Source organism: Olea europaea, chromosome 13, assembly GCF_002742605.1.
Source record: "Olea europaea var. sylvestris chromosome 13, O_europaea_v1, whole genome shotgun sequence".
Taxonomy (NCBI): domain Eukaryota; kingdom Viridiplantae; phylum Streptophyta; class Magnoliopsida; order Lamiales; family Oleaceae; genus Olea; species Olea europaea.
In genome coordinates this window covers 3,613,424-3,625,063 of record NC_036249.1, presented here as the reverse complement: position 1 = coordinate 3,625,063, position 11,640 = coordinate 3,613,424, and the positions used below count along the sequence as shown (strand labels likewise).

At 35.1% G+C, this 11,640-nt stretch overlaps 2 protein-coding genes across 4 annotated transcripts; one reads left to right on the top strand and one right to left on the bottom strand.

Moving 5' to 3' along the window:
* The first annotated feature begins 2,725 nt into the window (after positions 1 to 2,725).
* LOC111407302 (O-fucosyltransferase 23-like) lies at positions 2,726 to 5,155 on the top strand. The gene is made up of 4 exons (XM_023036712.1): positions 2,726 to 2,836; positions 3,074 to 3,141; positions 3,222 to 3,261; positions 3,382 to 5,155. Exon 4 carries the CDS (start codon positions 3,517 to 3,519, stop codon positions 4,843 to 4,845), a length of 1,329 nt encoding a protein of 442 aa, XP_022892480.1. The 5' UTR covers positions 2,726 to 2,836; positions 3,074 to 3,141; positions 3,222 to 3,261; positions 3,382 to 3,516; the 3' UTR covers positions 4,846 to 5,155.
* A 584-nt stretch (positions 5,156 to 5,739) lies between these two features.
* LOC111407301 (uncharacterized protein DDB_G0292642-like) lies at positions 5,740 to 10,701 on the bottom strand. Of its 3 annotated transcripts, none has more exons than XM_023036710.1 (4): positions 10,462 to 10,697; positions 9,536 to 10,014; positions 8,471 to 9,216; positions 5,740 to 6,470 (listed from the first exon to the last, which is right to left on the bottom strand). In XM_023036710.1, exons 2-4 carry the CDS (start codon positions 9,941 to 9,943, stop codon positions 6,089 to 6,091), a joined length of 1,536 nt encoding a protein of 511 aa, XP_022892478.1. In that variant the 5' UTR covers positions 9,944 to 10,014; positions 10,462 to 10,697; the 3' UTR covers positions 5,740 to 6,088. The 3 variants fall into 3 exon arrangements, with proteins under 3 accessions (XP_022892478.1, XP_022892477.1, XP_022892479.1); XM_023036709.1 differs by having other exon boundaries at positions 10,512 to 10,696; XM_023036711.1 differs by lacking the exon at positions 5,740 to 6,470 and adding an exon at positions 7,580 to 8,154 and having other exon boundaries at positions 10,512 to 10,701.
* Between the last annotated feature and the right edge of the window lie 939 nt (positions 10,702 to 11,640).

Here is an 11,640-nt window from a genome sequence, read left to right as displayed (position 1 = left end):
GAGAAAAGAAATATTAAAGTGGATGAAGAGGCCAAAAACACGGAATTGGGGCAGAAAGATGGCGCTTAGGCGCTACACTTATAGCGCCTAGGCACTACGAAACGAAGAAAAGATGAAAATTGGACCCGAGAGGCAGCGCCTAGGCACTACAACCATAGCGCCCAGGCGCTACAGCCAGCGCCTAGGCGCTGCGATTGGCGATTTAGGGCGCGTTTTTTTTTGGGCCGTTTTTAAAGCCATAGAAACCCTACTTCAAGAGAAAAACGTGGAGGCACATATAAATACATCCTCCTCATACTTTTGAAGGGTTCTGGACATATTGGAGAGAAAAACAACAAGAAGGGAGATTCAAGGGAGAAATTTAAGAAGATTAACACCAAGAATTGAAGATTGGAAGCACTCATTGGAAGAGGAAGGAGATCTTGGTGCAAGAATTCCATTTTTTCTTCCACATCTTTATTTCAAACTCGGTGATGTATTCTAAGACAATCTCATATTTTTCTTCCATTATTATGAGTAGTTAAATTTCATGTTAGGGCGAACAATGTAATCTTTTGGAACCCTTTATTTCATGCAATTGAGATTCTAGTACTTTTTTATTTCATGTGTTGATTTTAATATTGTTCTTAATACATTTAATTACTTGATCACTAATTAGATGATTTGTGAACATTGATTGCGTAAAGATGCGGATTATTTGTTTAGACCACATGTTAAAATCCGGTAAATTGATATAATGTGTAGAGATACCTATATTGATTGCTGCGGTCGGGTATGAATTCTTAGAACCAATGTTTCGTTTAATTAAATTTAATTTGCATAGAGATATGGAATTAAACTAATTAAGTAGGCTCAATGAGAACTCGAGAGGGGTAAGTTGAATACAATAGAAGAATCCGACCGAACACTACCTTAGATTTTATGAATCTTGATTTATGAAGTAAAGGTGACCAATAGGTGAAATTGTTCCGCCCTAACGTCCATTTATTGTTTGAATTCTCAATCACTTTTCATTGAATCCAATCACATTTTAAGTCTTTAGAGTAAAAATCACATTTAATCATTGTTTTTTATTTACATTCGTCAAATAGTAGTTAAAGAAAAATTAAATTAAGTGCTACAAAATAGTCCTCGTGGGATCGATAACCGGACTCTTAGGTCCACTATTACTTGTTACGGATCGTACACTTGCGAAACAAAATTTTACAACAATTATACATGTGATTGCACAAACTTGATTTCATAATAAAGCGAGCACAACCGACGCGAGCTTCTTAGTATGTGAAATAAAATTGTGAAGGTGTTCTCATCGAATCCGGAGAGAATACATGTGAACGAGGTTATAAATTGATTAATGACGCATGCAATAAACATGAGACATGTATCTTATAATACTTTGCTTGACGTAGTTTGAGGAAGAATTGGGACACTTTTTAGATTGCTTTGGATTCGTGGAATAAGTTTTCACTAAATGTTCGTTGTCAAGCTAAAATTGAAATTTTTAACGAGAACCAGAATCGGTTGGTGTCATTTCGATTTATTTGCTTTTTGCCTGTGGAACCAATTATTCCATTTTCAGAATTCCCAATGAGAAATGGTTCGATTTCAGTTCTCCTTCCTAATTAGAACAGTTCAGAAAACACTGTTACAATTCCTGGTTTTGAACTAGAAAGATTATTGTAGGATGATCATGTTAAGCCCAATTTAGTGCTTGTTTGATAGAGATTTTGATAATTGATTTGTTGACCGTTAGAGATAAAATGGGTCCTACTTGTAAGAGAAAAATTCAAAAATGACGATTAGAATAGTGAAATAACGGTCAACAAATTAATTTTAATTGACTTAAAATCTGTACCAAAGAAATACTTACTTTGAAATAAAGTCATGTGGGGCCAAGGATGCACACTCCTTTGACTAGGACTTTGGAACAACCCAATTTAGCCCCGATTTGAATCTCATTACGTTAAATTTCATTACATTCCTTTTTTCTCTTTTTTATTTTCAACCACACAATTTTCTATAAAATAATATTATACATAAATCGAAAATTTTTCCTTATTTTTCAACCACTCGTTTTTCAAAAAAAATCATTATTCCAACCATTTTTATTTCCAAAAATTGGGAACCAAACAGGAGCTTAAACTCCACTTGATCCCTACTAAGAAGCATGAACGTAAAAGGATTAAAACGATTCTAACACTTTGCACTACAAATTTCACAAAGGGCATCAAACTTGGCTCCAGAAATAACATATTGTGAATCATGACAGGGTCCAAAATTTTTCGCTCGCTCGACACATTTTTTGAATTGAAGAACTTTTAACAGTTAGGGTCAATATAGGAGCCAAAAAGTCGTTTGTAATGAATATATTAGTCCTGTTTTTATCCATTAATTATGATTTTGACATAACCTCTTTCGATTTATAAAAAAATATATATATTTATAATTGCTTTACGTGATATACATATGACGGTTATAATTAATATCAAAAAAAAATTACCACATTAATACATCTAATTACTAATCGTCTTATGTATGTCATGTAGGATGATTATGACAATAAGCGACTGTAAATAATATTATTCTAAAAAATTATTTGACTGGTAAGTTAAAATATTCATGAGTCTGAGAGGAATAAAAATAAATAAATTCAAAAAAGTTGGGCCCATGCCACTTCGCCCGTGATTGTGGAAGGATTACAGTTCAACCATCCATAATTAATTATAAGAAAGCTTGTTTTGCTCGCGAGAGGCACCGGCGGTCCCAACTGCAAATGTTACACATGTTCAGTCGATTGCCATCTGGCTATCTACTTTGTCCTCTGCAACATTGGACTGTATAATTTTGTCCACTGCTTCTGCTTCTGTTTATTTCTGACACTTTTTTTCACTTCCTTTTTTTCGTCTTTCTCTATGATATTCCTTCTCCCAACGCTCTGACCATATTTCTTTACTTTCCTCAATTGATTCTTTATGCAAGCTTCAATTTGCAATTATCAGAAGAGTGAGGTGTCAATCGTCAAATAACCAGAAAATTTATACATCCCTTGATTGATTCGAATTTCTTTTTTCAGAACTGGACTGGATATGCTGAATCAAGAAATTCTTTAGTTAAGCGCTTTATTTTGGAATCACTTTGCATGTAAGAATCGGGTTTTTATTTCCATCTTCAAATTTTATCGTCAATCGAAAGGAATGTTTTCTGGGTTTTCTGAATTTCAGAAAGCGCTTCCTGGATTTTATCACTGTCCACCGAATCGAGGTAAGAATTGATGATTATTTGATTTTTGTTCTTTAATTTTCTTTATTTCATCAATATTTTTATATTTTTTATTTTTCATGAAATTAGTGGTTAAACTGGATACGGTTTTGTTCCTGGCAGGCGAGAGAAATATTAGACATCAATCATCCTTGTTAAATGATCAAAACTTACGTATGTGAATGCATTTCTTCGGAGTAGGATAAGATTGTGATTGGAATGATTTATAAATTCTGAGAATTGAAGATTGAATCTCAAATGGACATATCAAATTGTAAGCATTTGAGATTCTTTGGACTCCATTCGAAGTCTCTGGTTTGCAAATGTGTGGCACTGGTGATCATTGCTTTGGTTCTTAGAGCAGTTTTTCTTCCCACTTTTTATAGCCTTGGTGGGATTGGAAACAAGAACCTATTTGCATTCGACAATGGACTGTCAATGTTGAATCGAGAATTTAGTATTGAAAAGGCGAAGTTTTTGGAGGTTCCTCAAATCATTTGGGGGTTAAACAATCAGAAAATTGCCTTTGCAAGAGCTTGTTTAACCGCAAGAATGCTGAATAGAACACTGTTGATGCCTAGCTTGAGTGCGTCGCTATTTTATAAAGAAGTTGATTTGTTGCAACCTATTTCATTCGATAAGGTTTTCCAATTTGAAAAATTTAACTCTCTTTGTAAGGGGTTTGTCCAATTAGCTCGTTATTCAGAAGTTTCCAACGGAAGTGATGTTTTCAAGCTTCAAAAGGGGAGTGGAAGGAGGTGGACGGTCAAGAGAGATTTAGATCAGTTAAGACAGTTCAGGAACAATCCATATGACGGGTATGAAATCGTTCAGATTGTTGGCAAGAACCCATTTCTGTGGCACGATCATTGGCCAGTTAAAGACTACGCAAGGGTCTTCAAATGCTTGGTTTGGGTGGAAGAAATATCAAGAGAAGCTGATAAGATTGTTTCCAAGATTAGAGAGTTTGGGTCAAAAGAAATCCTTAAAGTTGGGCTGTCTCAAAATGTTATCGACTCAGTGCCTTATGTTTCAGTTCATATGAGAATAGAAAAGGATTGGACGATTCACTGCAAGAAGCTGGAACAAAGATTAAATATAAGTGAAATTTGTAGCAGTAAGGAGGAGATTATGGAAAGAGTTGGAAATATTGTCGGCTTGAAAACTCCAGCTGTAATTTACCTTGCAGTGGCCGATACCCTTCTTGAAGATAACTCTATACTAACAGGTTGGGATGAAGGATTGCTTCCTTTCGAGAAGAAAAAGTTAGGTGTTATCGAAATATACAAGAAGCACCCGTATCTCATTCAATCAGCCATTGATTATGAAGTTTGCTTAAGATCAGATGTGTTTGTAGGGAACAGTTTTTCAACATTTTCCAGCCTTGTTGTTCTTGATAGAACCCAGAAAATGATCAAAATTGGTGCTAGGAATCTCTGCGGCATGGAAGCAAAATGGCCTTCTTATTCGTACAATTTACGTGGGGAATCTAAAGGGCCCCGTCCATGGGTGACGAATATGTCTGATCGTAACCTGCAAGCAATTAGTTATGGTTCTAATCACATCTCGTGTGAATTAAGTTCATAATTCTAGATGATCGCCCGATGCTTACTTGGATGTTGCCAGAGCTCATTGGACGCAATTGGTGGTATTGCTTCAAATTTATTTATATTTATCTATAAACAAGATGAGGTTTGGAATTTTTTGGGAAGTAGATTAGGGAAAAATCAGGTATACGTTTGTTTTTGTAAATCTTATATTTGGATATTTCAGTTTCTTGATATTTTTATAGCTCTATATAGTGATAGGACGTGTGTCTTGGTGGAATACTTGTGAATTAAATTTTTCTGTAGGCACATTTTATGTCAGTTGCAAGAAAAGCTTCATTTTTAAACAATTATTCTGTGTTTAAACAATTAAACACTCTTTTTTAAACTGTCATAATCTTTACATGTTTGTATAATATTATGTTTTTGACTTATCTTCTTACTGAACATGCTATAAATGGACATATATCTTCCGTTATATGCTGTAGAGCAACATTCTTCGCATAGCTTGACAAATTCCGACATTCCTTTCTGTTGGAAGTTATTTCTCTCTTGTTTTCTTGGTGGTGACTGTGATGAGAATGGTGGGGATGGGGACTTAATGGTGTCTTGAACAACCAAAATTTGCCCGAGATCACCCTACTAAAATGCGGCTTCGTTTTGTGCTTAATTCATTTCAGTGCACAAACTCTGTTGCTAAAATGACAAGCAGCAGTACAAATTTTCCCAATATTTACACAGTGCTATCCATCTATACAAAAATATCGAATCAATCCCGGAAAGAATAATCATACCATTAAAAGCAGAAAAGGAAACTCATTTTTCCCCTATAAATTGCCACCTCATAAGCAGTTTTAAGTGTAAAGTGCCGGCAAATATAGTAGGCCTAATTACATAAAAATGCTCAAAATTTCCAAGCATGTTGATCATCTCGTATGAAAGAAGCAAGCACCATGCTCACTGTCAAATGCCAATCCTATATAAGGACTGAATCACATATAGAGAACATAAAAAACTGTTTACTTCATTGCCTTTTAAATTGTCAAAAACATTTATCCTTTTGTTTTCCTTAAATACTTTCCTCTTCCTTCTGCAAGAGGGAAGCTCTGTATTGTATACACTCCTAATCCTTGCACAAAGGAATTTAAGCTCATAAGTTTTGAGCGCAAGAAGGAATAGGAGAACTGAATGAGAAAGGGTCTTTCGCTATATATGTCCAGACAGTGAGAGAGCAAGATCATCTTTCCCCCGTAAATCAAACATTATAGGAATGCTAATCGTCTTCATTGGATGTAGTCGTCATAGTAATTGTCGCTCATAACGGACACAAATTTTTCTAGCCAAGGTAGCTGGTGCAGATCTTTCATGGGATCAACATAGGAATCTGTACAGCGAGGTGGGGATTGTTGTGGTTGATGATCCGTCAAACTGAACGCCCCTGCAAGGAACCTCTGGATCAATGCCAGTTGTGATTTTTCTTGATCTGAATAAGCATCCATCATCATCGGAAGTGACTCAAATGAATCCCATGCCCATTGTTCAAACTCTTGGGTAGGATAATTTGCCGATTCATTAGAATAATCTTCGCTCCAGAATGAACATTCACACGTCTGTTGGCCACCCCTGTATTCCACACCACAAGAATAACAAAACTGGTGCCCACACCTGCAGGTAAAAGATGGACGAGGGACAATTAGAATGAGCACTTGTAAGGTTTACCCAATTAGCCTGCCATTCAGATTTCTATAGTTTCGACTTCTTTATATGCCAATATTTCCTTTTGGTATGATAAGCAATGCTAAGTCACAATTTCCAAATGTATTTCCATGATGCCCCCAACACCTACTAAGCATTTAAGAAATTTTATTAATCTGTTCAGAGCACATGCCAAGAGATATTGCGAGAAAAAATATAAACAAAAATCGAGATGACAAGAATCCAATAACAAATAAAGAAAACAAATATCAGCCCTTGTTTGAGCCCCATTTTGAGGGAAAATGCATTTTTGAATAGTATATTAATGGAAAATATGTGGTTAAAAAATAAGGAAAAATTTTGGATTTGCGTGTAATATTATTTTATTGAAGAATGTGCTGTTGAAATGATGTCAAAACACTGTTTAAGAATGAGGCTCAAACAATGGCTCAATATTGTAAATTTTAAGTTCAATGCACTCCACACTTCTAATTAAAGTTTTAAGGAATACTTGTTATCGTGTATAGAAAATGGCCTAATTAAACCTCACCCAATAATGTTTGTTAGCTCACAATTAATAAGGAAGGTGATATATTCCTCACCATCGTATGACAAGTGTTGAGGATGAAATTACCTTCTCTCATCCTACTTAGAAAATTCATCTAAATTGACAATGATCTCACATTTTGCACCAAGTGTATAAAAAATAAAATAAAATAAAAAAAGAGGAGGAAGATTCCAACAAGTCTACTAAATTAACATGTAATTCCATTTATAAATCATAATTTTCCATTTATAAATCATAATATATTTACAAGTATGAAAAGGGCATATGTGATGTGGAATGATGATTCATCTATATACTACAACACACATTTATTAGCCATATCTTAACGCTATACAGTATACATGCACATACATGCTTTTATTAAGGTGACATTCAAATAACTCAACTGACCTGAGCCTCAAAGGGCCTCCATCGGTCAACACAGCACGGCTTCTCGCACATTTGATTTGAAATGATGACAGAATTTGACGTCAACACTATTCATTTATTTTTCTAGTACCATTTCTTCTCATTTTTCTTTTTTTAATCATTGGAGAACACCATATTTGGCAACATAACCTAACCCATTTATCCAAAAAAAAAAGCACAGTAATATTTGGAAGAACTCAGCTGGTCAAAGGGATAGATCTATATGAAAATCAAACTCATTGCCAATTGGCTCACAGAAAGTTAGGGCATAAATGGGTTAGGTTATGTTGCCAAATATGGTGTCCTCCAATGAAAATGTACCATGTTTGGTGATGATTGCTCTATTGCCAATTATGCAACTTGTATCCATTGAAGGTAAACTAATTGCACGACAGAGCCCAGAAGGCAAAAAGCCACTCTATTGCCAATTATGCAACTTGTATCCATTGAAAGTAAACTAATTTCACGACGGAGCCCAAAAGGCCAACAGCCAATCTCTCCATAACAAGAATTTACAATCTGTTACGGATTTTACTGATCCCAGAAATGATGTATGTGTTTTAAACTCACCGCGTGCCACCCCAAGTTGTAATCAGCATCCACCACAATGTATTGTAAGGGTTCTTCAGATGCCCCAGTGGGCGAGGACCATTTAAATGTAGATATTTCTCTATCATTCTGACACACACACACACATAAAATCAGGTCCAATCTGCTAATTGTGGGAAAATTAAGGTGTTTTGGCATATTTGTGATGGCTTAGTTCATCCTACCCTTTACTAATAGCTTAGTTTATATTCAGTAATCTAGAACAAAGATAGGTGTACTTTTGCAGACCATCTTTCCCAGGTCTCCTCATTTTTCTTCCGCAACCATTTTCTTACAAATTGAACCAAAGTGAAGCAAGGAAAAATGTTGCTAAATCACTACGAGAAAATACATCAAAAGCATTTGAAAACGGAAGCACAAATATTTTGAAAGATAAAAATCTTACCGGCATGTCATGTGGTAACAACCATGATTGAGTTCAATCATCCTGTGGCACTGCTGGCAACGCCTCCACCCTTTATTCTGTACCAGACTTATGTAACAAGCTTCTCTATCCTCTAATGGGAGTTTTTGATATTCTTCACAAGTCATAGAAGTATGCCAAGGAACACCACAATCGACGCATATGAATCCCCGACAAACAGGACACTCCATGCAGCCGTTGTCCGTCTGGCTCGATGAACTCGCCCTAGTCGACAAGCATTCGCGAGGATCAAGCATAACCGAGCAATTAGGGTAAGGACAGAAAATCTTGTCAAGGATATTTGCTTCTTTGAGGGCCCTCTCCAAAGATTCGTAAGAGGTAACGGGAAGAAAAGAGCTAAATTCAGGGGTGGAAATACAGTATTTGCAACTCGAATGAGGGCATCTAATGGGAACACGAGTAGATTGCAATTTCTCCTTAACATGAGTTTTCATGCAGTCAGAACAAAATTTGTGTGAACACTTGATCGTGATAATCATTGATGAAAACTTCTCCTCGCAACAGATTGAACAACTTTCAGTCAATTTATCTCCTTCGACAGGAGTCGAGACTATTCCAACTGCCACCTGGGCTAATTGTACAGCCTTTTGGATTTCAGTACTTCGGACAAATTTTAGAACAAAGGCTTCCATATTACTAGCTTGTTCTAGGATCCTTTGCCTCAGCGCCGCAAGAAGTGGATTTTCAAGTTCCTCATCTTTTGTAATCTGAAAGAAATTAATACCACTTTATCATTAAGTTATATAGAAAATTTTCAAAAGCAATCAGTTAGTGCTGAGAAGTGCAATATTCTTCCGTTATTATTCGGGAGCATATTGATTCATTTCAAACTAATAATGGTTAAATTTAGTTTGTCAGAAAGCAAATGGGTAAAATTGAATTAGTTTTCCAAACAGAAAAAATATTGATCATGAGAAGTGCAACTCAAATACCAAATTTAAACAGATTTGTTGGCTTAACCAATTGTAATCACCAACAAACAAACAAAAAGCAATATAATAAGTTTGGGACTGGGAAATTGCTTACTTGATCATATAGGATATCAGAGTCAGTAAAGGCGAAAACCTGCCTAATATTTTTTTCTGCAGCCTCTAATAAGCCATCAAGCAGAGCTAAATAATCTGCCACCGATTCTTCCACATAAAAATCGAGCTTTTTCTGCACTCGAATAGGAGATAAATCACGTGACCTCTCCATAACCACCCCGATTCCAGAAAGCCTAGAACCAAAATCTCCGGGACCAGCTATAGACACACCCTTGAAATACATCTTTACAGAATAATCATCAAGATCTTCATCTAAATCTGCCTTTCCGGGTTCTTCACTATCCTCCACTTCATCCTCATCCTCGCAACAGCTTCTAAAATCATCTTCTTCTTCCTTAGTTTCATCAGCAGACGAACCATCCATAATTGGTTGTTCCTCCATTACCATGTACTAAAATTTTCAAGTGGCCACAATTTCTTCACAGCTCCACTTACTTCAAGAATATATGGGTCTCAAATCTAATAAAAGACCAAATATTTCGGAAAACGTATCAGAATCTAACAAATAAACAACAACAAATTCAGCATCCATAGTCCAAGATAAAGGACCATTAAATTCAAATGATGACTCATTGAAATTACTCAAAAAAAGAAGATCCAGATGTTTTAATACACATCTCTGCCTCCTATATGGAAATATAGAAATTTATTATTAACCAAAAGATCCAGGATTCAGATAAATCACAGAAAAATAAATGAATAAATAAAAACTCCCCATCAGCCAGAAGAGGTACAGAAACATAAAATTCAGTTCATTAAAAAAGACAGCCCAACAAACATCACTCTTCAATCAGCCTAATCTTGCCTATCTTTAAAATTCATATATTTTTTTCTTAAAAAGTATATACATGTGAATGTATAAACACACACACGTGCACAAGAAATCAAGAACTGAAGGTTCCATACCTTGGTGTGAAAAATTATTGTTTGGAGAGTTTCAGAGTGGGTGATTATACCTTATTAATAAATGGGCGGGCATTAGAACCCTAATCTGACAAATGCTCCTTCTGTGTCTGGACAGTGCTATATTTTTCTCTGGATTTTACAAACACAGGGAGAGAGTGAGGGCATCAATCGGTTACTATTGGTGTTAATGGCGTCAAAAGAAAGTCAAGTTATTTGGTAGGAGAGGTCGGATTATCATTAGGCTTTCTTTTCTATTTTTTAATTATAAACTTATAAAAAATTCTAATAAATCCTACTTATACATAATAAAATTATATATAGGGCCCGTTTGGTAGAGATTTTGAGAATTGATTTTTTGACCGTTAGAAGAAAAGTGGGGTCCACATGTGAGAGAAGAAATTAAAAATTACGACTTGAATAGTTAAATAACGATCAAAAAATCAATTTTTTGGGGCAAAAAATCCCTACCAAACGGGGCCATAGTAGTTTTGCAGTAACGAGGTATCAAAAAAATTGGAAATTTTTTTTATTCGATTTAGGAAATGTTGATTCAAACATATCTATCAGATTATGTATATTTAAATTATTATATACATATAGCACAATGATACAGATTATTATGTCTTCGTGTTTGATTTTGAAAATTTTTTATTTAATCTATTATCTATCGTCATCTAAATTAAGGTTATGAGTGTGCTTGTGCAGGATTTAATTTGGACGGGAATGTACCAAATAAATATTCTAATCCGACGTGGGGTGACGTATTAATTAGAGAAGAAAGATTCCCCGAGTGTTTACGAAACCCAGGCACATGGGTTGCGTTTGTTAAAGTCTGATTAAAAACGTGAACCCACCTTGACTTTCTAACCCCCTTTATTATTATTTTTAATTTTTTATTTACTTTATCAATTCTTTCAAGTATTTAATTAATCCGGCAAGGGTAAGAACTATAAGTTAAAATATGCGTCAATCATGATTAGCCCCCACTACTCAATTATTGGAATGTGGTCTATTGGATAATTAGTTACTAATTTATTATTTCGTATGTGTCAGTGTAGCGAGCTAAAAAAAAAAAAAAAAAACTTGGGCCTTAATCGTTAATGATTATGAAAATTGATTTTTTGATCGTTGGAGAAAAATGTATGTCTTATTATGAATGAAGAAATAAAAAAAATTAAG

What these genes read in the sequence shown, in the direction of transcription:
- LOC111407302 (XM_023036712.1), top strand. Translation starts at nt 3,517, where the DNA reads ATGGACATATCAAATTGTAAGCATTTGAGATTCTTTGGACTCCATTCG.
- LOC111407301 (XM_023036710.1), bottom strand. Translation starts at nt 9,943, where the DNA reads ATGGTAATGGAGGAACAACCAATTATGGATGGTTCGTCTGCTGATGAA. An exon ending in CTGATATCCTATATGATCAA is followed by an intron (nt 9,217 to 9,535) that starts GTAAGCAATTTC and finishes AATTTCTTTCAG; the next exon opens with ATTACAAAAGATGAGGAACT. An exon ending in TGTTACCACATGACATGCCG is followed by an intron (nt 6,471 to 8,470) that starts GTAAGATTTTTA and finishes TTTTACCTGCAG; the next exon opens with GTGTGGGCACCAGTTTTGTT.